Source organism: Catharus ustulatus, chromosome 4, assembly GCF_009819885.2.
Source record: "Catharus ustulatus isolate bCatUst1 chromosome 4, bCatUst1.pri.v2, whole genome shotgun sequence".
NCBI classification, from domain to species: Eukaryota; Metazoa; Chordata; class Aves; order Passeriformes; family Turdidae; genus Catharus; species Catharus ustulatus.
This window is the reverse complement of record NC_046224.1, coordinates 28157393-28183875: the sequence shown is the minus strand read 5'-3', so window position 1 is coordinate 28183875 and position 26483 is coordinate 28157393. Positions and strand designations below refer to the sequence as shown.

Here is a 26483-nt window from a genome sequence, read left to right as displayed (position 1 = left end):
AGTCACAGAATCACAGAATTGTTAGAGCTGGAAGGCACCGCTGGAGATCACCCAGTCCAAGCCCCTGCCAAGCAGGGTCACCTAGAGCAGATCACACAGGAACATGTCCAGGTGGGTTTCGAATGTTTCCAGAGAGGGAGACTCACTCCCCGGGCAGCCTGTTCCAGTGCTCTGCTACCCTCAATGGAAAGAAGTGCTTCCTCATGTTGAGGTGAATCTTCTCGTGGTTTAGTATATGGCCTTTGTTCCTCATCCTGTCGCTGCACGTCACTGTAAAGAGCCTGGCACCATCCTCTTGGCACCCACCTCTGAGATATTTATAAGCAGTAATGAGGTCCCCTCTGCCATCCCTCCCGAGAGACGCTGAAGACCCTGCATCATCTTCGTGACCCTCCACTGGACCCACTCCAGTAGCTCCTTGTCTTTCTTGTACTGAGGAGCCCAGAACTGGACACAGTGAAGTCCTGGCGGCCTGGCCAAAGCCCCTGTAGAGGCTGATCTCTGTTCCCCGCCAGGCCGGAGACCTTCCCGAAGCACCGCCTCTGCTCAGACCCTCCATCCCACACACACGCTACCAGCGACCGGGACCCTCCGAGCACTTACAAGGTCAGGCCTGTAGTACCTGTGCACGACCTCGGCCCCCGCGAACATGGCCAGCATGCTGGCCGCCAGCGCCCGCAGGTACATGGCCCAGGGCACGCCGGCGGGCATGGCTGCGAGGGCGGGCCCTGTGCACGGACCGCGCCGGACGTGCGTCATCCCCGCCGCCGGGAGGGGGAAGGGAACAGGGAAGAGGGAAGCGGGTGCGGAGGCCCGCCCTCACCGGGGAGCATCGCGCCAGGCGGGGTGAGTCGCGACACAGCGCCCGCAGCGCGGGCCGGCCGCCCCCTCACGCCCCCCGCCCGGAGCGGCCGCGGCCCCGCCCTGCGCCCCCATTGGCCGGCGCGGTCACGTGAGCGGGGCTGCCCGGCGGCTCGGGGGGGCGCGGGGGCGGCCGGCGGCGACACCCGCGGCGACAGCGACGGCCCCGCGGCGCGGCCGGAGGGCATGGAGGGCCCGGAGCTGGGCAGGTACCGGCGGCGCCCGCAGCCGCGCCCGGGCCTCGCGGTGGGCATCGCCCATTGTCCTTCTCCTCCTTCCCCGCGGCCGCCGGGGCCGGGCTGTGGCGGTCGCCTCCTTCCCCTTTCCCTGGGCACAAAGAGGGAGGGAGGGAAGGGAGGCGCTCCCGGGGCTCTCGGGGGCTCCCAGGCCGCGGCTGGGGGAGCGCGGCGGCCTCGGGCAGCGCGGGGCGCGATCGTGTCTCCGTCCCGAGCGGGATTTGAAAATTACTTGATACCTGGTTTTGTTCCGGTGAACATATCTTTTTATTTACCTTTTTGGTTTTTTTCCCCTTTGTTTTTAGCATGAACGGAGGCGGGAGGGGGGAGGAAAAAAAATCTTGAACTGAAGGGAAGGGGGACGAATAAATCACTATCTTTTCCTCGTGATACTGAAAGTACTTATTTAAATATTCTATGATATATATACACCAGTAACAAAAAAAAAAAAGTGTTTCTGAACCCACGCAAGAAATTTAGCCTAAAATATAAGAAGGTCTGTATTACGAAAAGATATCTGGTCTTAGGTTAAATGCTTTCACATTTTTCTCACTCTGTTCTGGTCTGTGTGATTAAGCTTTTATTACATTATGAGCTGAATTGTTCATGTCTCAATTTCTCATGTGTTTCTCAATACAAATCTGAAAATCAGTTTAGTTTGGTTCACTAACTGCACGAGTATTTTTATATAAAATGGAGCTCTCCCAGCAGATGGTTTAAGATATTCCCTGTACTCAGAAAATGTCCTATAGCTTTGTTAGGCAACTTCCCTGGGAATCCGACAGACCTATGTTCATATTTATTCTCCTTGTTTCAGGAGTTAAAATTTTGGGTTAAAATTAGTGGCTTGATCACAAGACTATGGGTTTTTCTTGCATAAGACTGATTTACAGTAGGTTTCTTAAAACCCCAGTGTGTAGTAGGGAATGTTCCCTTTGAGAAATTTAAAATCAGGATCATTTAAGTTGGATAAGACCTCTAAGATCATTGAATCCAGCCACTAACCCAGCACTGCCAAGCCCACCACTAAACCCTGTCCATAAATTTACATATCTACATAATCTTCTAAATACCTCCCTAGTGGTGACTGTTCCCTGGGCAGCCTATTCCAATAGTTAGCAACCCTTTCCATGAAGAAATTTGTCCTAATACCCAATCTAAACCTCCCTTGGCACAACATGAGGTCATTTCCCCTTGTCTTGTCACTTGTTGCTTGAGACCAACCCAGCTTCACCTTCCTTTCAGGTGGTGGTGGAGAGTGATCACTCCTGAGCTTCCTGTTCTCTGGGTTCTCTGTTCCTCCAGAACTTTCCCCAGATCTGTTACCCTTCTCTGGACACGCTCCAGCACCTTCCTGTAGTGAGAGGCCCAAAACTCAACAAAGCACTCAAGATGTGGCCACAGCAATGTCAAGTCCGGGGGAACAATCCCTGCCCTGGTCCTGCTGGCCACACTGTTGCTAATACAGGATGCTATTTGCCTTCTTGGACAAATATCTCTGTATCTAAAACTCATTTGGTGTTTTTAATTACAGCTCTGAGATTATAAAATTATTTCCTGAAAATCTACTGTTCACCAAGCCCTTTCTATGTATTTGTAAGGCAGTAGAAGCTATGGACAAGAAGGTGGCTGCGTAGGTAGAAGGGAGTGACAGAATAAAGCAGAAATGGGTGTGAGGGCTGTGTATGACTAACAAATGTGTGGAGAGAGAGCACTGAGTATGGAAAAATGTCTTTATGCATAGAAGGAGACAGGAAGGATCTCTCTGTGTGAACACTTCCATGTAGAATAAGTCAATCCTTGTGTTGGGATCCAGTGTTTGATAGCAGGACAACATCTGCCATGCAGTTTGTTAAAGCTGTTTAATAATCTGCATAGTAACAAATCCTCTGTGTGTTCGTAGTGCTTTATAGCCCTGAATGATTCATCCATTCTGTATCTTACCAGATCAAGCAACTGATACCACATAAAAAAGATCTAAAATTTGGGAAACTTGTGGAAGTCCAGAGAGCTTTTGCTCAACATGCATTGTAAATTGTTGGTCTGTTTGATAGACAGTTTGCTTTGGAAATGTGTGCTGCAGTGTTTTTACCAAAAAAAAAAAAAAAAAAAAAAAGAGAGAAAAGCCCTAAATGCTGTGTTAATTCCATGTCATAGCAATCACAAGAGAACTGTGCTGTTAATGCTAGGGTAACTGATACCAGCTAAGCAGTCAGACTGCTTTGATGGTGTGGATAATTTAGTGCCTTGTTAACAGAGTCATCAGAGAACATGTATGTAGTATATGCCAGCCTTGATAAAGTTTGATGTTTACATCAAACTTTTCTGTTTGGTACATCGGTAAGTTTCTAAATTGTTGATAAATTACTTCTCTCTTTCTCCCTCTCTAAGATACTACGCATATCTTCAGCAAGCTCAAGCGTTTTACTCATTCCCCTTCCATCAGATGATGAGTGCAGTGCCCAACATGGAAATGATGACTGAGCAGCCGACTCTAGAGGGCATTCCAGAGCCAAACATTGCTCAGGAGCCTCCAAAAGGTAGCTTGACTGGGCTGTGCTAGTGAGCTGAAGTGAGAATAATTGATTGGGAAAAAAATATTGCTTTTAAACTGCTTCCTTGGACTTAATGGATTTCCTTTTCTTGATGCTCGCTGCAGAAGTATTGATTAATTGTATTCTTCAATAAATGTGTTCTAACAGACAATTAAAAAGACAGGAAGTAAACTCATGTGAATGTATGCACATTGTTGAGTTTCACACAATTATCTTGTACCAAGTAAAGCAGATTTTTTTTAATAGGTAAATCCATTATTTTAGCTGAAGTCATGGGTTTTACTATTGTGTTAGAGAAAGTTTTTTTTTTAATTCTGGCTTCAAAATACCTGTTTTTTAACTTTCTGCAAGAGAAGTACAGTATAATACTGTTTATTTTAAATATTTTTGTTTAAATGGTTGCTTAGTTTGTTGTAGTAATCACAGGTAGGGAATTTGTTTCTAAAAATTGTTTAGTTTAGTGTGGCTTGTTTAAACAAACAGAAACTGTTGGAAAGTGACACTGTTCAATGTTATTAATGAACATAGAGAGAGAGAGAGAGAGAGCGCAATCTCTGGGTGATCATGTCATGGCCAGTGCCTGTGCTGCTGAATCTCTAAATTTTTAAGAGCCAGAAGATGAGGAAGCTTCATGTGTGTTGTTTAAATTAATGAATTTTGAAGGTAAAGTTACGTCTTTGATTTCTCTCTGTATCCATACATAGCTGAATCTATTTGAATATCCACGCTGCAGCATTGGAAATGTACAAAAAGAGTATTTGTTGTGTGTTTCAGAAGTTAAAAAAGGGGGAAGGAAAAGAAAAGCCAAAGCAACTGAGCCAAAGCAACCCAAAAAGCCTGCTGCTAAAAAAGAAAAACCAGCCAAGTCAAAAGGCAAACAAGAAAAGATAACAGATACTTTTAAAGTCAAAAGAAAAGTGGACCGTTTTAATGGTGTATCTGAAGCTGAACTACTGACCAAGACTTTGCCTGATATTTTGACCTTTGATCTGGACATTGTGATAGTGAGTAATTCAGAGTTACAAGATTAGGTAGAAAAGTCTTGTATTTACTTGTTATGATTTACACTCTTTCTGCTTACTCATTTATATTACTTATATGGCAAGATCTTGCAAGATAAAGTACATAAACTGTTTCCTGTGTACAGAGCTGCTTTGCATTTTCTGTTAAAGCCATAGTAACTTAGTCCTAATTTCTGAGAAATGTAAGGCTCACATTCAGTACAGATTCGTGAGAGCCCATAGCTCAGTGCTTTATTTCCTGGAAGCTCTGCACCCTCTGAGCTGCTCTTTTGACCTTGGACATCTAAATGAGGCACTGCTGCAAAATTGTCAGGTTTTTTGAAGTAATGGTGGAAGGTGCCATTAATATGTTTTTGTTTAGTAACAGTAACTAAGAGAGAATTGAATAAGCATCCTTATGGTAACTTGACTAAATTCTTGATTAGCAAGCCATGTTGTCATTGTTTAAATGGACTTGTATCTTTGTAGATTGGCATAAACCCTGGCCTGATGGCAGCTTACAAAGGACATCATTACCCAGGACCTGGAAACCATTTTTGTACGTTTTTGTTTTCATTTCTTCTTTTAGCATTTGCAGAACTTTGTTACAACTTGTGACATTTTAATTAGACTAGTTTGGTTTTTGTTTTCTCCTGGATTTTGGCTTATTGGGGTTTTTTTTCCTTCAGAGAGGGATTTTTATATGGTAAATAAGAGTTCAAGTCAACGGGTTCTGTCAGAGAGGCCCAGTACAAGGAAAAGCAGTCGCAAGATTGTTAAAGAAAGCTGACACAATGTATTTGCCACAATTTTCTCCCCAAATCCATATTGATCGCTGCTTATGTGAATCGCAAAATCTGAAGCTCTGCACTGAGTTTTTAGGATAAAAGACTAGTTTGCAGGATCATGATGAGGAATTCCTGTTCACTGGGGCCATTCTGCCCTCCTGGAATACATCAAGTAATACTGGCTATTTTAAACGTTTCTGGATAGGGCAGTAGTTTTCCCTAATTAACTGATACTTTGTTAAACTAGATTCTTCCTTTAGCATTCCAGTACTCCAATAATCAGTGGAATATTTTAGTTCTGTTTTCTTTTCCTTGGAAAAAGGCAAATGCATATCTGTCTTCCTACTTCACAGGGAAGTGTCTGTTCATGTCTGGTCTAAGTAATGAACAGCTGAACCACATGGATGACCATACCTTGCCACACAAATACGGGATTGGATTTACAAACATGGTTGAAAGGACAACACCTGGCAGCAAAGACCTCTCCAGGTAAGGCAACAAAGGGAAATATCAGGCTTGTTAATGAATTAATAGTTGTGATTGTAATTTTGAGTACTTTGTCTTTTAGCAAAGAGTTTCGGGAAGGAGGGCGAATTCTGATGCAGAAGCTACAAAAGTATAAACCTCGTATAGCAGCTTTTAATGGAAAATGTGAGAACATTTACTTTTAAATGAATTTTTTTCTGTCAGTAGCTTTTTTTTTTCCCCCACTTACCCTATATTTTCATTTTAGGTATTTATGAAATTTTTAGTAAAGAAGTTTTTGGAATTAAAGTTAAGAACTTGGAATTTGGGCTGCAGCCACACAAAGTGCCAGATACAGAAACTGTAAGTATTGAGACTGAGAAGCAAACCTAGGGCACTCCACTTTGATTATTTAAAAATTAATGAAATCTCAGGCCTTACACACACTTAGGATAACACCAGTTTCACCAAAGGACAAGAGGTGTGAAAGGTTTTTACTTAGATAGACAAAGGGGAATAGTGTAGGTTTTGAACACATCTTTAATGCAGCTTCTTCAGACTTGCAGACTTCATTTGAGAAATGTTGTGTTATGGTTAGTAGGCTGGTGCATTCTCTGAGGACTACCTAAAATAGAACACATGCCTGCTTTTATGATAATTTTCACCTGATCCCCTGTGTCCAATTCCCCCTGGGTATTTGTATTCCTGGATTTTGGTACTGACTATGACCATGCAGTGCCACAGTGGGGAAGAAAGAACAGCAAGTCCATCCTCGCGCTGCTGCACATGACCCTTCAGCATTGCTGGATCTGAGCATGCCCAAGCACTTCTGTCAGACTGGGTCTCCTTAAGCTGATCTGCAGTTTGAAGTTAAATTGGATGCTTAAGATAAAACAAGCAATTTGGTGAGAAGTGCATTAGTTATAGACCTCTATTACTGGAAAATATCTCAAGAGACCAGCTATGTATCATTAGAAATTGGTTTGTTTAATGTCTTCTTATAAACAAGTTAAAGCAAAGGTGATTATGCTACTTGCCAAGGTAGCTTATTCTAAAGCTTCATTACCTTGTCAGTTCAAAAGTTTGGATTGTTTTTCTATCATCAATTACTGGTGCTGCAAGTTTCAGCTGCCTTTCTCTAAAGGTGGAAGTGTTGCCATTAGAGCCTGAGGAATCATTGGATAAAGTGCTTGCTCCTTAAGTAGCTCTTAATGACTTCTGCAGTAGATGTATTTGTAAGCAAGATAAATAATCCCCTTTACTGGTACTTGTTCATAAAGACTGCATGGTAGTAGAAGTATTGAATACAGTTTGTTTTTCCTGAACTAGCCTGATATCTTTAGTTAGGGCTGTTGGCAGAAATATAAACACTGAAGCTGGCTCCAGCCACACTAACAATTTCACAGTCTGGCGTACGTCATGCAGATGCACTTGGCCAAAGAAGCCAAGCTAATTAACCTGGGCTGCCTCCCTCACTGGTTTGGGCTCTTTGCATGCTGTCACGTACTCCTCTATGCCCTGGCTCAGAGCTCTGCTTGTTCAGGGAGTTTTGTAGCGTGCTCTGCTCTCTTGTAACACACATGGGTACTGCTTCTCCTGCAGCACATAAATAACTGGTGAAAATTGTGCTCACTTAGCAGCTGGTAATCAGCCCCTGTGTTCAGGGCAAGACAGAGAGCTGGCCAAGAAAAAAGAAAACTCATTTTAGCCCCTTCCACAACCACCTGTGGCATTAGTTGAAGTTTGTACAAATGGTTAAAACAGTGAGCTTAACTGTTAAATTGTTCAAATGCACTAAGTATTATCTCATAGCTCGAGGATCACTAATGCTGTTTTTCTTGCTCTTTGTCTCAAGCTATGCTACGTTATGCCATCGTCCAGTGCAAGATGTGCTCAGTTTCCTCGGGCACAAGATAAAGTCCATTATTACATTAAGCTGAAAGACTTAAGGGATCAACTGAAAGGCATCGCACCCAACACAGAAGTCCAGGAGGTGCAGTACACATTTGACTTGCAACTTGCACAAGGTATTGTTTTTATTTTGTTAACACTTCATTAAAATGTAATGTAGTTTACAGTACTAGCAATTTCCCAAATAATTTATGGTGGGGAGAGATGTGATTCTCTAAACTGTGTGGTATAGAATTACATATTCCATTCTCTTTAAATTATCTAAGGGGAGCAGGGATTATCTTGTACAATTTGTGGCTGTTTTTCAAATGTTTTCTGATAGAAGTGCTCTTTGATAATTTTTATTCTAAATATTAATGCCTGAGCTGTTCTGTTTCTGCAGAGGATGCTAAAAAGATGGCTGTCAAAGAGGAAAAGTATGACCCAGGCTATGAAGCAGCATATGGAGGAGCTTACTGTGACCGTGCACCATATGACACTGACCAGTGCAGCTTGTCTTCAAATGGAACTGGTAAAGTGCTTGGGGCATTCAGTCTGCAGCCATTGCTGGGGAACAAAGAGCCTGTAGTGTCAACTGCCTTTAAAAACAACTTTTGTTTGTTTTGTTTTTTGTGATTTCTGTTTGTTCAGCAGGAAGCAATCCACAGTACTGCGAGGGGTCATCCTTCGGTGAAGTTCCTAATGGACAGTGGATGACACAGTCCTTTGCAGACCAGATTCCAGAGTTCAATGCTGGCATGACACAGGAAGAGGAGGGAAGCAGCGTGTAGGAGCTGTTCCTTCTCGGCTATGCACACATGCTGCAGTTTTAATGCAGTCATCAAGATTGGTACCTCGGTTCTCCAACTGAAGCATCCAAATAGTATTTTACCTCCCCTAGTTATTTTATTATAGTCCAAAGTAAGTGTGTGGTAGGCTGAAATCAATGAATTAGATAATTTTAAGGAACTGTCCAAACTTTTTAAAAAACAGTTAGCCTTTTTTTGTATATGAGTTTTATATTTAATGTATACCATTTCTTGCAGGTTTTGATGAATTGCTTTCTCATTTGTGGAGATTTCTTTGAGGCGTTAATTTTATTCCATAAATGGTAACGTGGTAGGAACAGCAGCAGTATACTTTTTACTGATGCCTCAGTATTTGGATATCTCATAATACTTTTATATCCAGAGGGGAAAATTGAAAGTGTACCCTTACCTTGTGTGAAGCGGTGTTTTTAATCATGCACAGTTTAGGAAATTGTGCTTTTTAAGCCTGCCTTTTACTGTCTTAAAAAGTGTAGAAAGTTGTGTTCTGCAACTGTGAATGCTGTGAGACAAGAGAGTTCTGTCTGTTCAGTGAGTGGACCATATTCTGGATGAAGGGAGTGAAGACATCATCTCAAGTCACAACACTGGGGAGGAAAATTGGTGTTACACAGGACAGGGCTTAAATATTCTAACTGAGCTGTCTTAGGATAAGGTTTCCCTACCACTCAATCCCTTTCCCCCTTAAATTCCAATGTAAGGAACTGGAATTCCTTTTAAAAAAAGCAAAAACAAACAGCAGGGGTATTTCTTGAATTGTGTGGCATTTAAACTCCATCATTTCCATGAAGTTAGTCCCTTCACCTGACCTTTTGCAGGAGATAACCCCTTTGAACATGACAGAGAATTGAAAGAATGCATTCTGTTTAAAAATCACATACAGCTATGTTATTTATATAATGTACAATTAGCACAGGGTGAAATAGATCTGCGGTTTAGCAGTTTTTAACATTAAGTACTCTTCAATCTGTAGGACCTTAGAGGGTGCTCCCTATAGTCTGCTTAAAAGTTAAAAACACTGGGTTGAATACAGGGACAGCTGTTCCATGAATAAGAAGTTGACTGTGGAAACTGTAACTCTCTTCTGAGGAACTTGCCTCAATGATACACATTTTTGGCCAATATTAGTGACTGAGAAAAAAATGAGATTCCATCCTGGTGCCTAACTTTCATCTTTCCCTCTTTTATCACATGAGGAAAAGATGAAGTAAAAGCAATAAGCTGATCAAAACACAGAAGTTTTGATGATCTTATGACAGTTGGTGCTTCACATACTTGAAAACAGACACAAACAGTATCTCCACACTCCATGCTGGTCAGAGATTACTGTACCAGTGTAATTTTTCCTCTCTTCACAGCTAGTGACAGTTGTCAATTCTGTGTAACTGGTTAGTGTAGGTTCTAATCCTGCTGTAACACCTCTTACACAGATCACACACTGTCAGCCTGTTGTGAGGCAGGCATGATGTTTACAGTTTTTTCCCAAATTATGTGGCTTAATTCTGAGAATCTTAAGTGAGTGTGCATTATGATTCTGATTGTGTTTATTAGCTGCAGCATAAAGCTGTTCCACAGATTGTCAGAAACCTATAGGACTTGTCTTGTCTGTTATTTAAAGTGTACTGTATCCTGTATTGCTGTTTACATGGATGTTTTCCTGCAGGTGCTCAAAGTATCTTGCATCAGGGACTTGTTACAATTCAGTTTTATTTTCAACAAAATTAGAAGCATGAAATTAGCACTGCTGGGTATGTAGCACAGTAGGATGTAACTCCTGAAAGGCTTTCTTGTTTGATTGGAAGGGAAAGGTCTCTTCCTTAATGGAATCACCCGCTTGGGTATCTGGGTATAAAATACAGTTGAGTGTACAATGACCATTCCACTAAATACTACAATTCTGTGTCCTCTCTCAAAACTGGTGCTCTTTTTGTTACAGTGATACAGAAGTTCTTATTCTGTCTTAAGTCTATTAATGTTTCACAATAAAATCAGGAATTATACTGCAGTGTATTGGAATGTGCTTTTGCATCTTGGTACGTGCACTACAGGATGTGTCATACACAGAAATGCCACAAAACAGAGGCACCACACAACAGAACTCAGTAACATGTGCCCAGGTTTTCAATTCAGGCTGTTTAATGTGGGCTAGATAACTAAACACTTCTTGTACATAACACTGCAGCTATCTGCTGTGTAGCTTTTTCTACCAGAAGACTTTGGAATCTTAGCAAGACCTTAAATTAAAGCACACTGTCTAGCACTGAATTTCATCTCTGTAAGTGTTCATCATTAGGTAAACGTTTTCTCACCTTACATGAAAGTCAGGATAATCTGAACTGTGTACTGTGTACTCCAGTCTCTCTCCTGCCATAAGCACACAAAACTGATGGTCAGTTATTCATGTTTTTAACATACTTCATTTTCTAAAATCAATTAATCATACAACATGTTGCATCTCAAACTATGAAATGCATCCCATACGCTACATTTTGCGGTATTTCAGCTATCAGGACGAGTTAATTTGAACTTCCCTGAAGGGTCAGGAATAAACCAGTTTTCCCAGAGATCAGTGTGGACACTGGGGTAGTCCCAAGGTTTGTATCTCCCATTCCAGTGAAGTAATTTAGCTTCTTGAAGAAATTGCTCTGAGTAACGGGCATCAGGACTCCAACCTGCATGGGTAAATTAAAAAAAAAAAAAAAAAAAGAAAAGAAAGAAAAATGCAGTTTTTTATAATGGAAGGCACTAAAGAGTGAGTCAAAAATCAAGTGACTTTTTTTCAGAAGTGTGATTAGTATGCTTTCATGTTAATTTACAACTAGCTGTATGATAGAGTAGCTTTTTTCAGCTTGATGCCTCTTTATGTTGCATCAGCAAAAAAATCTCAGCAAGCTTCCTCTCTCTCAAAGTTTCCTCTTTCAACATTTTTAACATGTAGCCATAGCTGAGATTAAAAGCAAAGTAAAATCTATTAATTTTACCATAGCAGCTAAGCCATTATGTTTTTCCTAGGAGAATTCATCACTCCCAGGTGAAAGGTAACTACATCCTCCAGAATGTTGACAACAAACACTGCCAGGCCCCCCTTATCTTCCACTGTACCTAGAAAAATACTGATTTTTTTTCAGTCTCTCACTATATTCAGATATTTCATATATTCTTTCCACGTGGCAAATGAGGTAAAGTCACATAAGGTCTTGTACAGGAATCGCACAAACTCACCTTAGTTCCAACTTGTAAACAGTAAGAAATCAAACTTACCAAGATGCCTTATGTGCCACATAGGATTAATAGAGGAATATTTTCCATGAAATACAATCAGCATTGGAGAGGTTGCCACACCTCCCCCAAGAGTGCTGCTATAGAGGTTTTCCCTGAAAAAGGAAAAATAAAACAATATGTTCAAAACCTTGAGGAATCTTTTGTACTAAAGGTAGAAGATTAAAAATAGGTATCTGGCAAAATTAAAAATAATTTTGAACAGATCTGTTTTCAGCATACTCCTTCCTTGTGCTGTTAATTGATTATATTTGCAACTCCAATTCCTGTGGAGTGAGTTGTTGCAAGTAAAACGGGAGTCAGACTCAACATGAAACCAATTTTTTTCTACATACAGACTATAGTTCTCAAGACTGACAAAGTTAACTGTAAGAAAAAAGCTTTTAACATAAAGCAAACATCATTTAGCCTGGTTTCTTAAGAAAATGCACATTTTTCCAAGTTTTTAATTACCCCTTTCTTCTTTCTCTCTCCCCAGCTTTTAGACCTTTAAATTAACCTCCAGCTGGATTTTGTCAAAGCCTAGTTAGCATAAATTAGTATCTAAAGAGTATCAGTTTCCTATGAATTTTGTGATAAATCCAGCGCCAGATCAAACCTAACCATGGTAAGAGGAGGCATTGGAAGGTGGAAACTAACAAGTAATGGACACAGCACAATAGCAATGTCAGTTTTATCTTACTAATTTAAACTTAATCCTTCGCAGAGAAAGAAAATAAACACCAAGTTCTCAAATATAGGTTAACGGAACTAATTTTTAAAATGGTGATTGTTTCACTGTGTAACAATTTATTTGTGGTCAATAACAAAAAGATATAATGTAAAACTTCATCTACTAGAGAAAAAGAAGTGTTTTCTATTGTATTTTAAAAAAAGATGATACACAATTACAGCTTGGCTGATGCTACAACAGCAGAGTCCCCAGGCAAAGATGGAAACATTCCTCCTCCTTTAAGCTAGCCTCAGGAAGGGAAGATCATTCAGTGGCTTCATCCCAGGCTAAGTTGGTCACCCAAGATGAGAACCACATGTTCTCAATTGTCCCTCAGGCTTAAGTGTGGTTTGTGATTGAACACAAGACTAAAATTCCAAGTGGCCATTTCCTGGTATGGAATTGGTCAGATTTAAACAGATGGAAGAAAATGCTGGAACATGAGTTACTTCACTTGACAAGATCTCAAAAGAAAGACTGCTTGGGCTTTAAAAAAAACTGTAAGAACTTTTAAACAGAAAGTTAAATTGTAAACCAAGCATTAAAAGTTAAGTGCAAAGCCAGATTTCTACACATACTCTACATTTCTTTGCATCCACTTTTCCAACTGCTTTGTAATCCGCTGATGTTTCCATTCAGTCATGTTAGCAACAATTACTCCAGGATTAAAGGAGCAGGTGCTGGGGCTGATGCCAAGATCTCTAATGGCTTGCTTTCTGTAGTCCAGGAATCCCATGTATGTGTTCTAAGAAATAAAAAAGTATGTTCATCCCTTATGAATCTCTATACAGATACATGTAAATGCACCTCACTCTTGCTGAGGAGACTAAATATGCCCTTCCAAAGAGGAATTTTTAGATGGTGATTACCTGTTGTGAGTTCCATACGACAAGGCTGTAAGGCAGGATACTTCCAAGTTACTTTTTCCACAGTATTGTAGCATAGAACTTTAATAAGGCTTTTCCCTTATTTGTCTTTTGGTAGCCCACACTAAATAAGGCAGCAATTGTACCGCTACAAAAAGTCCTTAATTACCTGTACAACTATTACAAAGCTATCTATATACATAAAACTGTCACTTTGGGGAAAACACATAAAAACATCTTACATTTCTGAGCAAACACATTCATTATTAGAATTCCAGAATGGCATCTTACCTGCATGCCTACACTTCTAATCATTTCATGTGTAGAAGGCAGATCACAGTCATCTGAAAAAGCTGCTGCATGTCCAGGAGCTAACTTAGTATCATAGAGTTCCTGGATGTCACCTGCATACAGAAAGGTCACAAGCACCAGACAACATCCACTGCACTGCTACAGAGCTGATAGGTCTCATATCTTACTTATAAATATACCAGTTTTTAAGGATAGCCCCTATTTAATTTTGTAATAGGGGACCATTTTCAAATTTGCACCTGGATGCCTAGTGTCTGTCTTTAGACATTATCATTAGTATTCAATCTGTTCACATTCTGGTTGTCCAAAATCAGCCAGAGCAGAAGCTGATAGGACTGTTAATAAGCCTGGTTACAAACTTGTGCATTCATTGAGTCTACAGAGAGGAAGGGCACAGGCAATTTTTCTGAGCCTCTTCAAGTCCCACAAACATGCCAGTTCAATGTCTTGAAAATATGAGGTTTTGCCTGGTGTTATGGTGTATATATATCTATATATATATATATATATACACACACACCTCCTAGGAAGATACTTGGATTCCCAGCAATGGCTGCTTGAAATGTGCGTGTCACTTGACCACCCCTGCTGGCTTCATGACTCATCCAACTCTTTCTTGGTGAGGGAAACCTTGCAATGCCTGGCACCTCATCCATCATCTGACTGTCAGGAACCCAAGATGTGCCAGAATAGTTTCAGGACAGGTGAGAAGCACTGTCACAGCAATTGAGTGAACCTGCATCCCAACTCTTTACAGTTTCCAGTTTTACTTTTGCTTTCATCTCTTTTACTTTTTGTACTGCTGGTTTTCTGTCAGGTCAAACAGCTGAATCAGCTGCTCCTGCAGCAGTACAACTGCAGGTTACACAAGTAAGAGGAGCTGTCTAGGACAGAAGAGGCCACTTGGTCAACAGCACCTACCATCAGGTGTAATTTGAAACTGCAGCTTTATCCTGCAGCTTCACATTCACCACAGCTGACACCCCCAGGGCAAGAGGGAGCCTAGTGCTGGTGAACACAGGTGCAGAGAGGGTGACTGGGCAGTGGTGGGCTCAGCTTGAGCTGCTCCTGAAACTGGAGTCTAAATGAAGAACCTGGAACCTTTCAAAGAATTAAATATTGATGCTGACCACTGATGACAGACAGAACAACAAAACCAAAAAGCAGAGATTGCCACTGGAAACACCCATGTTGGAGAACTGCGATAGGTAGTCTATAGCAAATTAAAATAAGGCAGAACGGATTAGTTGTCTTTTATATTTAGGTGCAGGTGGTCTGAAATCTGCCTCTAAAGAGACAAAACTATGAAAAGGTGTAGAAAAGTAGTGGAGAACTATGCTTTTGTCATGTGTAAATCCACTGGTCTTAATGTTCTTACAGCAGACTAATTTAGGCCAAAAAGTTTGTTATAGTTATACTCAATCCTTCCCAAAGGAAATTTTGCCTAGTTGCCCACCAGGGTTAAAGCACAACACTCTGGCTGAAAAAGTACTTTAAAATAACAAGAAAATGTGATAAAACAAATATGAAGACAACAGGTCTACAGAGAAAGAAACACAACAGCTGGGAAATAGAACAGAAAAAACTCACAAGAAATTAATCTTTAAAAAAAAAATTGATCTTCAAAAGAGATTACTTTGATGATAAGATTTTGCCAGGATTTGAATGTCTTCTAATTGCTCCCACTTTACTAGAAACTCTGAAATCTTTGTGATTCTCTGCAAATTGCTCTATATTCTGAGCTGAAGATGCTCAAAACCATATTTTGAGTATTTGGAGCTTCTATCCTCTTATTTGAGTAAATTCCTTTTGCTCCCAAGAACAACAGTTCTGGATAAGGAATTGGTAGGATTTGTGAGTATTTAAATACTAGCAGGAAATGCATGTCACAGACTTAGTAAACATTGCAGCATCTGAGTAAAATCCATGGTATCTTTCTGCAATTGACCAGAATCAATTAAAATGAAACCCACACATAATTTAGATCACAATTGTTCAAAATAGATGCAGGTAAGTTCTTCCTCAAACTTTCATTTAAACAAACAGATTTTTTGCATTTCCCCTAAATTTAACACTCCTAGCAGCTGCCTCAGTTTCCATTATATCTCATATTTCCAAGTAGTTGCAAAAGCTGCAATAACTTTGATTTTAATTCTTTTAGAAACTGTTCTTATACAAGAGCTTACCTTGAACAATGACATCATCATCCAAATATATTACTTTCTCATGTTTCTGGATAAGCAAAGGAAGATAAAATCGAACGAAATTCAGCTATTGAAGAGAAAGAAAAGGTAAAGACTAAATGGTAAAGCTGTTTAACGCAATAATCTCAGGCTTCTGTCATCTATTAGGTTGGTTGGAATTTCTCTTTTTATTGAGCACTAATCAGTGACCACTTGCCTCCTCCCCATAGCTTTACTACTGTCTCAAAGCCAGTATTATTACTATTATTGCTGCTATTATTTATCCACTATGACCCTAACCGTGCAGCCTAAAACTGTTGCTTCTTCACAGAATCCTTAGGCTGGAAGGGGCCTTTTGAGATCATCTTGTTCAACCTCCCTCTTCAGTTTCAAGCTGACAGGGAACATGCCCAGTTGGGTTCTGAATATGCCTGCAGATGGAGACAATAGACTCTCTGGGCAACCTGAGACTTTTAGACTCACAGTTTAAAAAGTCTTTTCTTTAGCCCAGAGGGAATTCCATGTTATTTGTGCCCATTGTCTCTTGTCCCTCCCCTCAAATATTTATATATGCTGATAAAATCCTCCCAAATCTTCTCCAGATTGACACACCCTCAACTCTTTCAGCTTCTTATAGAAAAGATGCTTCAGCCTCTTAAACATCTTTGCAGCCTGTACTGGACTTGCCACAGTAAGTCCCTATCTTTCTTGTACTGGTGGGCTCAGAACTGGACACAGCACTTCGGATGCAGCCTCACCAGTGCAGTGGAGAGAAGGAACACCTTTCTGGATCTGCTGCCAATGCTCTTCCTAGTGCGTTTTTACAGCATACATCACATCAAACACTTCAAAATGGAATAGTATCATCAATTCACTCTAAAGGAATGATTTGACTGGTGGCACAGACAGGGGTTAACAACTTCTACAACAGCAAGGAAGAACAGAGCAGAGGGAAAGGGGACTGAGAATGTAAGAACAGCCATAAAAATTCAGAACATTTTACTCAGCCTCTGCCTTCAGAGGGTCCTAACCAAATGCTCAGAAAAATGAAAAATAAAAATAGAGCAAGCATCCAGAACAGTTGCTCCATGTATTCTCCTGGCTTTCAGCTATTTGAGTTCAAGACCTAGATGTGACCTAAATATGAACTTCGATCCTAACTGAACCCCTGTACATTTTTACATCCACAAGACCTTTCAGCAAGGAATTCTAGAGATGCAGTACTCATTGCATGAAAAGCACGCAACATCTCTTGTTTATGCCGACTGTCACTCTGACTAATTTTGTCTCATGGTCATTGGCTCATGCATTGGAAGAGACACATACACACACACCCTCCATGAAATGGAACAGATCTAGGACATTTTAAAGCCTATATTAAGTATTAAATAACCTCAATAATTTTTTATGTGGCTTTCATTGACTCACAGGCTGCAGTAGCTCAGGACGTGATGCATCTTGTCTGATTTTTCCTTTTAGTACCATAGGATTGAATTCCACAACCTTAAATTTTATTTCTTTCAGTTTAGAATTTTCAATCCATTTTCTGTGATGGAAAGAAGTGATAAAAGATATATCAAGTGTGTGGTAGTACTTCCAGTATGAAATTCACAGACACTTAAGAGAATAATAAGAGACCTTGAAAGCTCACTTAATCTATTCTATCTCAAGACAGAATAATTTATGTCTACAGCTATTGCACACAGATCTTTGTTAAACCTGTTCTTAAAATACAAAAAATCCCCCACAAAACCTCAACAAAACCAACACCCCGTGCCACTCCCAAAATTTCCATATGTACCCCAAACAACTCATCTTTCACCACTACTCCAATAAATTATATTCTTCTAGGTTTTCTCACTATAACTAAAGATGATTATTTCTTATCCTATCTACGGTGCTTATAAAGCTGAGGTTAGTTTTTTCCCTTTTGCAGCTTTATGTTCTTCCAAATGACTTCTACATCACCTCCTAATTATGTTTTTTTTAGACTAAATTAATTTTCTTATTTTTGTCAGATTTCTTATCACCATTGTTTACTTTCTCTCCTGACACAAATTGCAGGTACAAAGGTCACAGAAGTGAAGTAGTCAGAGGTGAGAACTGCTAAGAAATGTTTTAGTTGGTATTCACAACTTGGTCCTCCTTCAAGACGTTTGCAAATTTGAACACTGAAACATAAAGAACTGAAACTTCATGAAATTACATTCATTGAAATATCAGGATATTACTTCCTTTCATGAAATGAAGAATTCTCATCTCATGGAAGGAAACTAAATGAGAAATCATGGAATGAAGTGAAATGAAAAGAAGGGACATGAATCATAATTAAATTAAAAGAAAATAAGAAAACTATGTAATGAAGTGAAATAAATGAAAGGGAATGGGATGAAATGAAGTTGATGCCTTAAGTTTTAGCTTTCATATTTTCCAGATTCTGTACTGCATTAGTATATAACTCTGAATTTGATTTAAAGTATTAGCAAGTTCTCCACAGTTTAGTTAGACAAAAGAACCCTTTTCCAGCCTGAGAACCAATGGTACCATTGCAGCTTCAGGCCTAAAAAGTGTAAACAACAGCAAATTGAGGAGTGCAATCTGGGAGGGTGGGACTTCAAAACCTGGAGCTGTAATTGGATAATTAACCCCAATATGTAAATGGACCAGAACTTATAAAAGTGGGAAAACTCATGACCTGTTGTCATAGGCTCTATCCATCCTAAGTGTAGCCACAGCCAGGCTCTGGTAGTGCCCAAGGTGTAACTTTGAAGGCCTTTTTAATAAATACCTACTTTAACACTGTTTAGCCTCTGTTCTAGGTAACCTCTCAAGGCATCAAAGTGCATTGAAATGAGATGAATCTTCAAGAAATTATATTAATTGGAATCTTGAGATTTCATTTCATGAAAGGAAATAAAATGAGAAATTAAGGATTAAAGTAAAAAGGACAGAAAGGAAAATATAATGCAGTGAAATTGAGAAAAAGAAAATTCTGAAATTAAGTGAAAACAATTAAATTGAATGGAAGGAAATGAAGTGCTGTGAAATGAACTGAAATTTAATGAGATGGATATTCATTGAAATCCCGAGATTCCATTTCCTGTCATAAAATTAACAATTCTCATTTCATGAAAGGAAATGAGAAGAAAAGGAATTAAGTAAAAGGGAAAGAAAGGAAAGTCATCACAATACTTTCTGGGTCTCTTTTTCTAACTTTAATACATTGTCTTGACTGAAATTTGCTTTAAACAGAAAGTTTTTCTACTGTGAAGCTGAAGACCCAGCATCCGAGGAGAGGTAAGTGCAGTGGCACAAAGTGGGATGGTGACAAGTAGGCAGTGTACCCCTACCTTACTACAGACTCTTCTGCAGCCTATCTACAAAAAGCTGAGAAGAACAGGTATGGCATGGCCTGCCATATCACTGTGAAATATCACACCCCTTTGCACTAGTCAGTGCCTTGTGGAGGACAAAGCGATCCTTCTTCCATCACATACAGAATCCTGGGGGTTTCTACCAATACCACTATATTTCCCTGAAAATTCCTCTGAAGTCCAAAAGTGGTTATGCCTGTGCTAGGGGGACAACAACATGGCTCTAATCACAGCCCAAAACAAAGCAAGCTGGTGTGTACCGAATATGAGGGATGGTTGTCTTCAGCCCAATGATGTAGAACACAACATTGGCCTCTGTGTTGCTGTAGATGCTGCTGATGGCTGCTACAGCTGCACCCATCCTGCCTGCAGCAGCGCAGATCACCACTGGGATTTCTTCTTCCATTTCCTCAGGGCTCTCCAAATCCACTACAGGCAACAAAACCATTTTACATCAGAGCTGGGTCACAAAAATGAGCAAGCACTACCATAAACAGTGAAATCATTTTATCACCACTCCATTTTTCCTTATCACATCTACACACATCTCCCTCCAGGAAGGCACATAGCTTGAGCTGCTGCTAATCCAGAACCACTTGCAGGTTGACTGGACTGTTGGATGACTCCAAACAGAATAAATGAGCTCTTGGCATCTTCTACTCAGCAGGGGCACAATTCAGCCTGTCCTTCATGTAGCTGCTTATTCATATGAATTCTAGAGAGGTTTGAATACCTTTGAGATTTCTACTTCTCAGTTATATTTAGGACAAACTGAACAATAAGTTCTAAAATTACCAAAGGAAGGTGATAAATCAAAGAAACAGTGCGATTGCATGAGCTCTGCTGCTTTGGCATGCTGGCTAGAAAGGAAGAGTGCAAAATTTTGTACCATCAGGAAGTTGCTAATGATATAAGGCAAAAAACCCAAAGTATATTCAATCAGGTCACATTCCTGCTAAAGACTTTTTTCCCTGATTAGCAGTTATTAACTTACAAAACTTATACAGATATAATTACACTGGTTAAAACATAACAATTATAGTCATAAGAACCCCAACAAAAATACACTGAAAAGAAATTATTTCTATCAAGATAGAGTTTGTCTACCTTGGGAACAGGGAGTAAGCTACTTATATAAACAGTTAATAATAGTCCAACCGTATTAACCCTAGCAAGTTTTTGTAACTATAAAAAATCCAGCTAAAACTTCTGCTGTAAATCTGAAGATTTGATGGTCTATCTGAAATGAATAATCAGGCCAAGAACATTCCAAGCCAACAGCCAAGGAGGCAGGTTGTGATCAAAGTTTATTACCACTTGACAATTCCAATCTATTCAGCTCAAGGTAAGGATACACTCTAGCATCCATCTACATCAGTGACATCTGGAAAAAAACTTAATCAGAATTCAATTCTTAGTCATCATTTTCAATCTCCTATAATTTTATTCAAGTAACTGAGAAGCAAAATGTTTTTCATCCCAGACCATATGCAACAGTGTGAGTAGCTCCTTACTGCAGGACAAACAGGATTCAATAAAGTGAAAAGTGTTGTTCAAGTTAAGACATAAGGAATATAAAACAGGAACATAAATGAAACTGAAGTGTGAGTCACTTACCTGTTTCATTTCTTAATGCCAATGGCACTTGGTGAACTTTATTATACAGAATAGCACACACAGTTAAGACAAGAAGTAACAGTAAGATCTGGTTAACTGAAACAAGAGGGAGAATGTGTTAACAATCAATGTAACAACTAACTCCCAAGTATGTGATGAAGAAAAAAAAAATCCAATTTGCAACCCGTACAGACGATAGAAGAATTTGATAACCTTTATTTGTGGTGTTTTTCTCATATTATTTGATCAAGCTAAAAATTTTACGTTAGAAACACAACAGTAACTCTCCCTTATTAAAGTAATCTCCAACTATCTGATTTTCATGGTTAATTTTCTCACTAAATCATAAGACTCCCAATATATATGGGTTATCCATCCTAGAAAATTTAAATGTTTCTGAATTTTACCAGGAGCTTGGAACATTTTTTCCTGGCTAGACTGTTTACACTCACTTAATGAGTTAATTATTTTTATGTAGCCCTTCCATTCTGTCATGTTTCCCTGATAAAAATTCTGACACAGAATAATTTTTTTATGTATTTCAATGTTCAGATCCTGAAGGTGTATTTGAGCAAAACCCTAAAAATTCTAGAACAAATCCACCATGCTAGTGAAACCAGGAATGTTTCAAAATATTTAAAAATACTTATTTCAACAGGGTAACTTAAAATCAAAAGCAAGGCAAAGACCTGACTGTATATTCTGAATTTTAGTTCCTAGAAGACTGTCTTGTAGAAGAATATATGTTGGGACAGTTCACCAAGCACAGCAGGGAAGGAATACACTGCCTTCATCAACAGGATGATGGGTGTTCTTTGTTTCAGATTACTTTGTTACTTTGCACCATCATAAAATGTATTTAAGGTGCTTAAAAGAGCAAAGGGAACTGAATTTTGATCTAATTTAATCAAAATGGCCAACTGGCCACAACCAAGCATGAGACTTGATTGAAACTGGTAAACAAAACCTGCAGTAATTTAAACCAGCTGAGGAAAAAGCCCATTGACTTCTGAGAAATTTTGGGCACATAAGTACAGACAAAAGTCCATTTTCAGTCACTGACCCTTACAGCTGATGAGAACCCCAAATTTCTTGGGGGCACACCTCAATATTGAGTATGAACAGCACTAATGTGCAGAGATCTGAAAAATTCAGCTTCAGTGCTCTGCTCTATTTGCAATATTGGTGGGAAATGTCACAATCTCCAGCCTCATGTAGTAAAGCATTGAGTAATTTTAAATTAATGTGAATTATGGTGGTACTTATCTGACACAGTTATCAGGAAAAGATTTATTTGCATACTTAAACTTGAGCATAATTTAGTAATACTAGAACCATAAATTTGTATGCAACTATGACAATGGTTGCATGAGAAATTGGATTTGACATTTCTGTCCTCTCTTAAAAAATATATCTTTCAAATGCTTTTAATCTCTCTTACTTTTCTTTAAAAGAGCCATGTGTCCTGTTGGATGAGAACTGTGATCTGTGGCAAACTAAAAAAAAAAAAAAATAAAAAAAAAAAAGGAGAGACATATCATTAATGCCAGAAGTGAATTTTAGTTAGTTATATAAACATCTAGGTTTTAGATTATCATATTTTACTGCAGAACTGGTAAAACTGCAATTAATCTCTGTAATTACCTCTTTGTTTTTGAACAAATAACTAGTATTATAGGTTAGAAAGATTTTTATTATTAATTTTCATAAATCCCATCTGATCATCTACACCAGTAGGCAATTTTTAGTACATTTTAAGATAATGTGCAAAGAAGTATTAAAATACCCACTAATGCAATTTAGAAACATATTTATCTCCGATTTCACCTCAAATATAGTAATTACAATAAATACCAATGTCTTGCTGGAGTATGCATTCCCAAATATATGGGAATCTTAGACCAGGGCAGTGTCTTCTAGACCCTCAAAAAATTTCAAAGTAATAGCAAGAATATTTTCTTACAGCCGTATCCTTCCAGTGCATGTAGTGTAGCTTGTATTTATGCACATTTTGTGTGCTTGCTGAAGAAAAGACAGTAGCCTTCCCTAAAACTGTGCTTTTAATCCAGGCTTGAGAGCAGCCATGGCTGAGAAGCCAGATCATAAGCCCTAAAGTACAGGATTATGAGAAATACAACATTCGTTTGAATGCTGGACCCAAAACTGTTTATGAAAGAAAACACAAACCACACAACCAAAACAACAACCACCAACAGTAAAAAACAGCACCAGAAGTTGAGGGGGAGAGGAAAATCCAACTGTGTGATCAAACTTCTATGCTATGCAGGGATAGAACAGAAAATGATCTTTCCTGATCCCACATATACAGATATGGACACATTACAGCACAAAAATGTAAGTTGGGTTCTGTGCACTCATAAAAATGAAGTTTGTTCCACCTCCTTGACAAATCAGACAGAGTAGCAAAAATTCTTGAAATTGACCCACTCTCATTGGTTAGTGCTCAAGTTCAGGCAGCATCCTAAATCAGTCTCTACTTTGACCAACAAGTCAGATGACAACAACAACAAAAATATATATATAAAATCTAAGATGTGGTCTTGTTTACAAACCACTAATATTCACATGTATTTAAGTCCCAGCTAATGACTAAATTGCAGTGAGAAATGAGCATTCTGGAAGTTCTTCCACATCTGCACTACTTATCTACATTCCAGCAGACCATTCTCGTCATGTGGCATTAATTTACACAGAGGAAATCAAGTTTATCTGTCGGAAAAAAACACAGCTGAGAAAGCCTTTCTCTCATGCATTACACAGAAGTATTGCTTTCTTTTACATTTAGAAAATTTACTCATTTAGGTAAGCAGAGAGACAACAGAACCTGCTACACTCTTGGACTAGTTTTCTAACCCCACTTTAGCTGATCAAAATCTTTTCCTGATTTCCACACAGCTGTCTACTATCTTTGAATTAGCACTTGTAACAATAGCCACAAACAGTCCTGATGATCACTGCAAGATGAAAGCAGCACAGCCACAGCTTCATGTTATCTCCAGAAATTATTAAATCCACATAAACTGAACCATGTTTTAAACTTTAAAATCCAAAGACAGACTCTCACACAAGTCTGAGTTCTAAAACTACAGCATTCCTAAGCCTCTGAAACACCAATTGATTACTTACTGATTTTTAAGGAAAGAGAGGTATATTTTTTTTCCCCTGCAAATATTTTCTCCATTTTTTCTGACTGTAGACGTTATTTCCTGGAACCTGGCAGTCCCTAACTCAGCTGCCAAATCCTGCAACAAAATGAGGGGCTGCAAAAGGGAAAGCTCAAAAACAGTGACATTACTGCTTAGATATTTCCTGCTTAATTAGTCTTTTTACCTCTTCAAAGCAGCACAATGTTCGGAACTCCTCTCTCCTGAAGTGCTGCAGAGCTATTTACTTGGATCCTAGATAGCCCACAGCTGTAAGCACTCTTGCCAAAGCGTCCTTGACCACCATCCTCCTTTGAAGTCACCCACACAAGGGCCTTACAGGGCACAGTAACAGTTTTACGATTCAATTCCTTTTTCGAACTCTTCAAAGTTTACTTTGGAGTTGTGCTGGTTTTCTTTCCTTTCTCTGCTGCTGAGGAATAGTGCAGAGTCCAGACGCTGCACTGGAGGAATGAGAGCACATAAACCACTTCCAGATGTGCAGAGTGATGATGCAGCCCCAGATCTGGCAAACTTGCCTCAGAGCTTCAGCTAGCAGATTGCAAACAAATCCCCTAAGACAAAAAGTCTTAAAGGGGTGGGGGAAAGAGAAGGAAACAAACCCTTCCAGAAGTTACTTCCAAAATCTAGCCACAAGTTATGTTTTTAGTCATTATTCATGGTAAATGTGAACAGGTAACGAGCGTGCAAGAGCCAGACTACAACATGCCAAAGTCTAACAGAAGGCCAAAGTTTTTACAGTGTCTGTTGGCAGAGTTCAGGAGAGTCAAAAGCTAAGGGAAACTTGCAAAAGTCAACTCTAAACAGGCATTTTGACTTGAATCATCTCATTTCCCAATCTTTGAGCATTTAATCCACAGGTCTGGCTTAGGCCCAAAAGGATCTTGGATCAAGGTAACCAGCACATGGTGATACAATGCCTCCTAAACTCTCCTGGAATGCTTTTGCAGATTTATTTCTACAGCACTTCTTTTATTTGAATTCTGTCCCTCTCTTCTAGGAATGAACTTTTTAAATTATAAACTACAGTTCTGTTACCAGACTTTCATGAATACTGAAAGGACTAATAATAAACATCTACTCTAAATTATTTTTCATATTTTTGCAAAATTTACAAAATTTCATAAATTGTAAAATTTATGAGTAGTAGTCAATAAAGGTGTTAAATATCCTAAGTGCTTTACATGAAGATTGCATGAGCCAAAAATGTGGGGCTTCAACTACGTGGCTCAAACATGCCCAAACTATATTATCTGTGTCTGATTTTGCAGAGTTAAACATATAGTTACATGCTTTGTGCAGATGGCCACAACTGTTAGTGTTTTCCTATGCTATGATATTTAAGTTGTATTAAGCTCATGTTCATCAAAATCCACCCATGTTTTTTTCACCTTCCCTTCGATTTCTACGGAAATCTGAACAGACCTAAGGAGCACACAGCCATATGAGCCTGCAGAACTGGGACTGGCTCCTTCACCTGGCAGAACCCTCGGGATTACAGTCAATGCAGTGACACCTTCACAGAATCCCAGAATGGGGTTGGAAAAGCACTCGGAAACCACCGAGTCCAACCTACAACCAAACACCACCTCGGCAACTGGACAAGGCAGTAAGTGCCACATCCAGTCTTTCCTCAAACACCTCCACCATCCCTCGGCAGTCCATTCCAATGTCTTATCACCCTTTCTATGAAGAAATTCCTCCTAATGTCCAACCTCAATTACACATCTCAGCATCATAATTTACGCTGTAGAACTCAACAAGACTTTCAGTATCAGATACACATTCTCTGGATTCCCCTCAGCCTCACACGTTTATATTCTTACACAACTCCATCCTCACACAGGAAAGAGCAGCTCCTCTCCTGCAGAACGAGGCCTTCCAATTCACTCAGAGCTCTCGCAGCCAGCTCTAGAACCGAAACCTCGGTTGCAAAACTCAGCCCTCAGTGCTCAAACAGCAACTCATTTCTTTCTCGCCGCACACCTCGCAGGCAGCAGCATTGCCTGGCCTACCACTAGCCAGCTGAAAAAGAAAAAAAAAAAAACCAGAAAAAGAAAAAAAAAAAAGGAGAATGTGCTACACGTTTCTGAGGGCTCGGCGGCAGAGGAGGTGCCCCAAGCAGAGGAGCACACGCCATCTCCGCGGTGGCCGAGCACCCCTCGGGCGGCGTGCGCTGCAGGCACGGAGCCCCTCCGCAGGGCTCCCTTAGAGCACGGCCGGGCCCGGGGGCGCCGCAGGAGCGGAGGGGGCCGTGCCGAGCCCGGGCTGCGGCGGAGGCGGCCGCGGGGCGGGACACGGGCGGGACACGGACCCGCCGCCCTCACGTCAG

At 39.9% G+C, this 26483-nt stretch overlaps 2 protein-coding genes across 7 annotated transcripts; one reads left to right on the top strand and one right to left on the bottom strand.

The window, feature by feature from the left end:
- Window positions 1-605: 605 nt before the first annotated feature.
- On the top strand, window positions 606-10633 carry TDG (thymine DNA glycosylase). 3 transcript variants are annotated; one of them, XM_033056826.2, is made up of 10 exons: window positions 606-846; window positions 3489-3637; window positions 4427-4656; window positions 5143-5212; window positions 5795-5930; window positions 6010-6092; window positions 6175-6269; window positions 7762-7933; window positions 8200-8328; window positions 8451-10633. In XM_033056826.2, the coding sequence occupies exons 1-10, from the start codon at window positions 650-652 to the stop codon at window positions 8585-8587; spliced, it is 1398 nt and encodes a 465-aa protein (XP_032912717.1). In that variant the 5' UTR covers window positions 606-649; the 3' UTR covers window positions 8588-10633. The 3 variants fall into 3 exon arrangements, with proteins under 3 accessions (XP_032912717.1, XP_032912716.1, XP_032912718.1); XM_033056825.2 differs by having other exon boundaries at window positions 8448-10633; XM_033056827.2 differs by lacking the exon at window positions 606-846 and adding an exon at window positions 998-1070 and having other exon boundaries at window positions 8448-10633.
- An 88-nt stretch (window positions 10634-10721) lies between these two features.
- Window positions 10722-26407, bottom strand: GLT8D2 (glycosyltransferase 8 domain containing 2). Of its 4 annotated transcripts, none has more exons than XM_033056829.2 (11): window positions 25962-26407; window positions 24318-24594; window positions 22408-22462; window positions 20967-21062; window positions 19610-19778; window positions 17404-17521; window positions 15979-16063; window positions 13772-13884; window positions 13193-13359; window positions 11885-11997; window positions 10722-11295 (listed from the first exon to the last, which is right to left on the bottom strand). In XM_033056829.2, exons 3-11 carry the CDS (start codon window positions 22424-22426, stop codon window positions 11123-11125), a joined length of 1053 nt encoding a protein of 350 aa, XP_032912720.1. In that variant the 5' UTR covers window positions 22427-22462; window positions 24318-24594; window positions 25962-26407; the 3' UTR covers window positions 10722-11122. The 4 variants fall into 4 exon arrangements, with proteins under 4 accessions (XP_032912720.1, XP_032912721.1, XP_032912719.1 ...); XM_033056830.2 differs by having other exon boundaries at window positions 25994-26407; XM_033056828.2 differs by having other exon boundaries at window positions 24318-26407.
- Window positions 26408-26483: the final 76 nt, after the last annotated feature.

What these genes read in the sequence shown, in the direction of transcription:
- TDG (XM_033056825.2), top strand. Translation starts at nt 650, where the DNA reads ATGGCCAGCATGCTGGCCGCCAGCGCCCGCAGGTACATGGCCCAGGGC. An exon ending in TGCTCAGGAGCCTCCAAAAG is followed by an intron (nt 3,638 to 4,426) that starts GTAGCTTGACTG and finishes TGTGTGTTTCAG; the next exon opens with AAGTTAAAAAAGGGGGAAGG. An exon ending in CTTGTCTTCAAATGGAACTG is followed by an intron (nt 8,329 to 8,447) that starts GTAAAGTGCTTG and finishes CTGTTTGTTCAG; the next exon opens with CAGGAAGCAATCCACAGTAC.
- GLT8D2 (XM_033056828.2), bottom strand. An exon ending in TGATGATGTCATTGTTCAAG is followed by an intron (nt 13,885 to 15,978) that starts GTAAGCTCTTGT and finishes TTCTGTATGCAG; the next exon opens with GTGACATCCAGGAACTCTAT. An exon ending in TTAGAAGTGTAGGCATGCAG is followed by an intron (nt 13,360 to 13,771) that starts GTAAGATGCCAT and finishes TTTATTTCTTAG; the next exon opens with AACACATACATGGGATTCCT.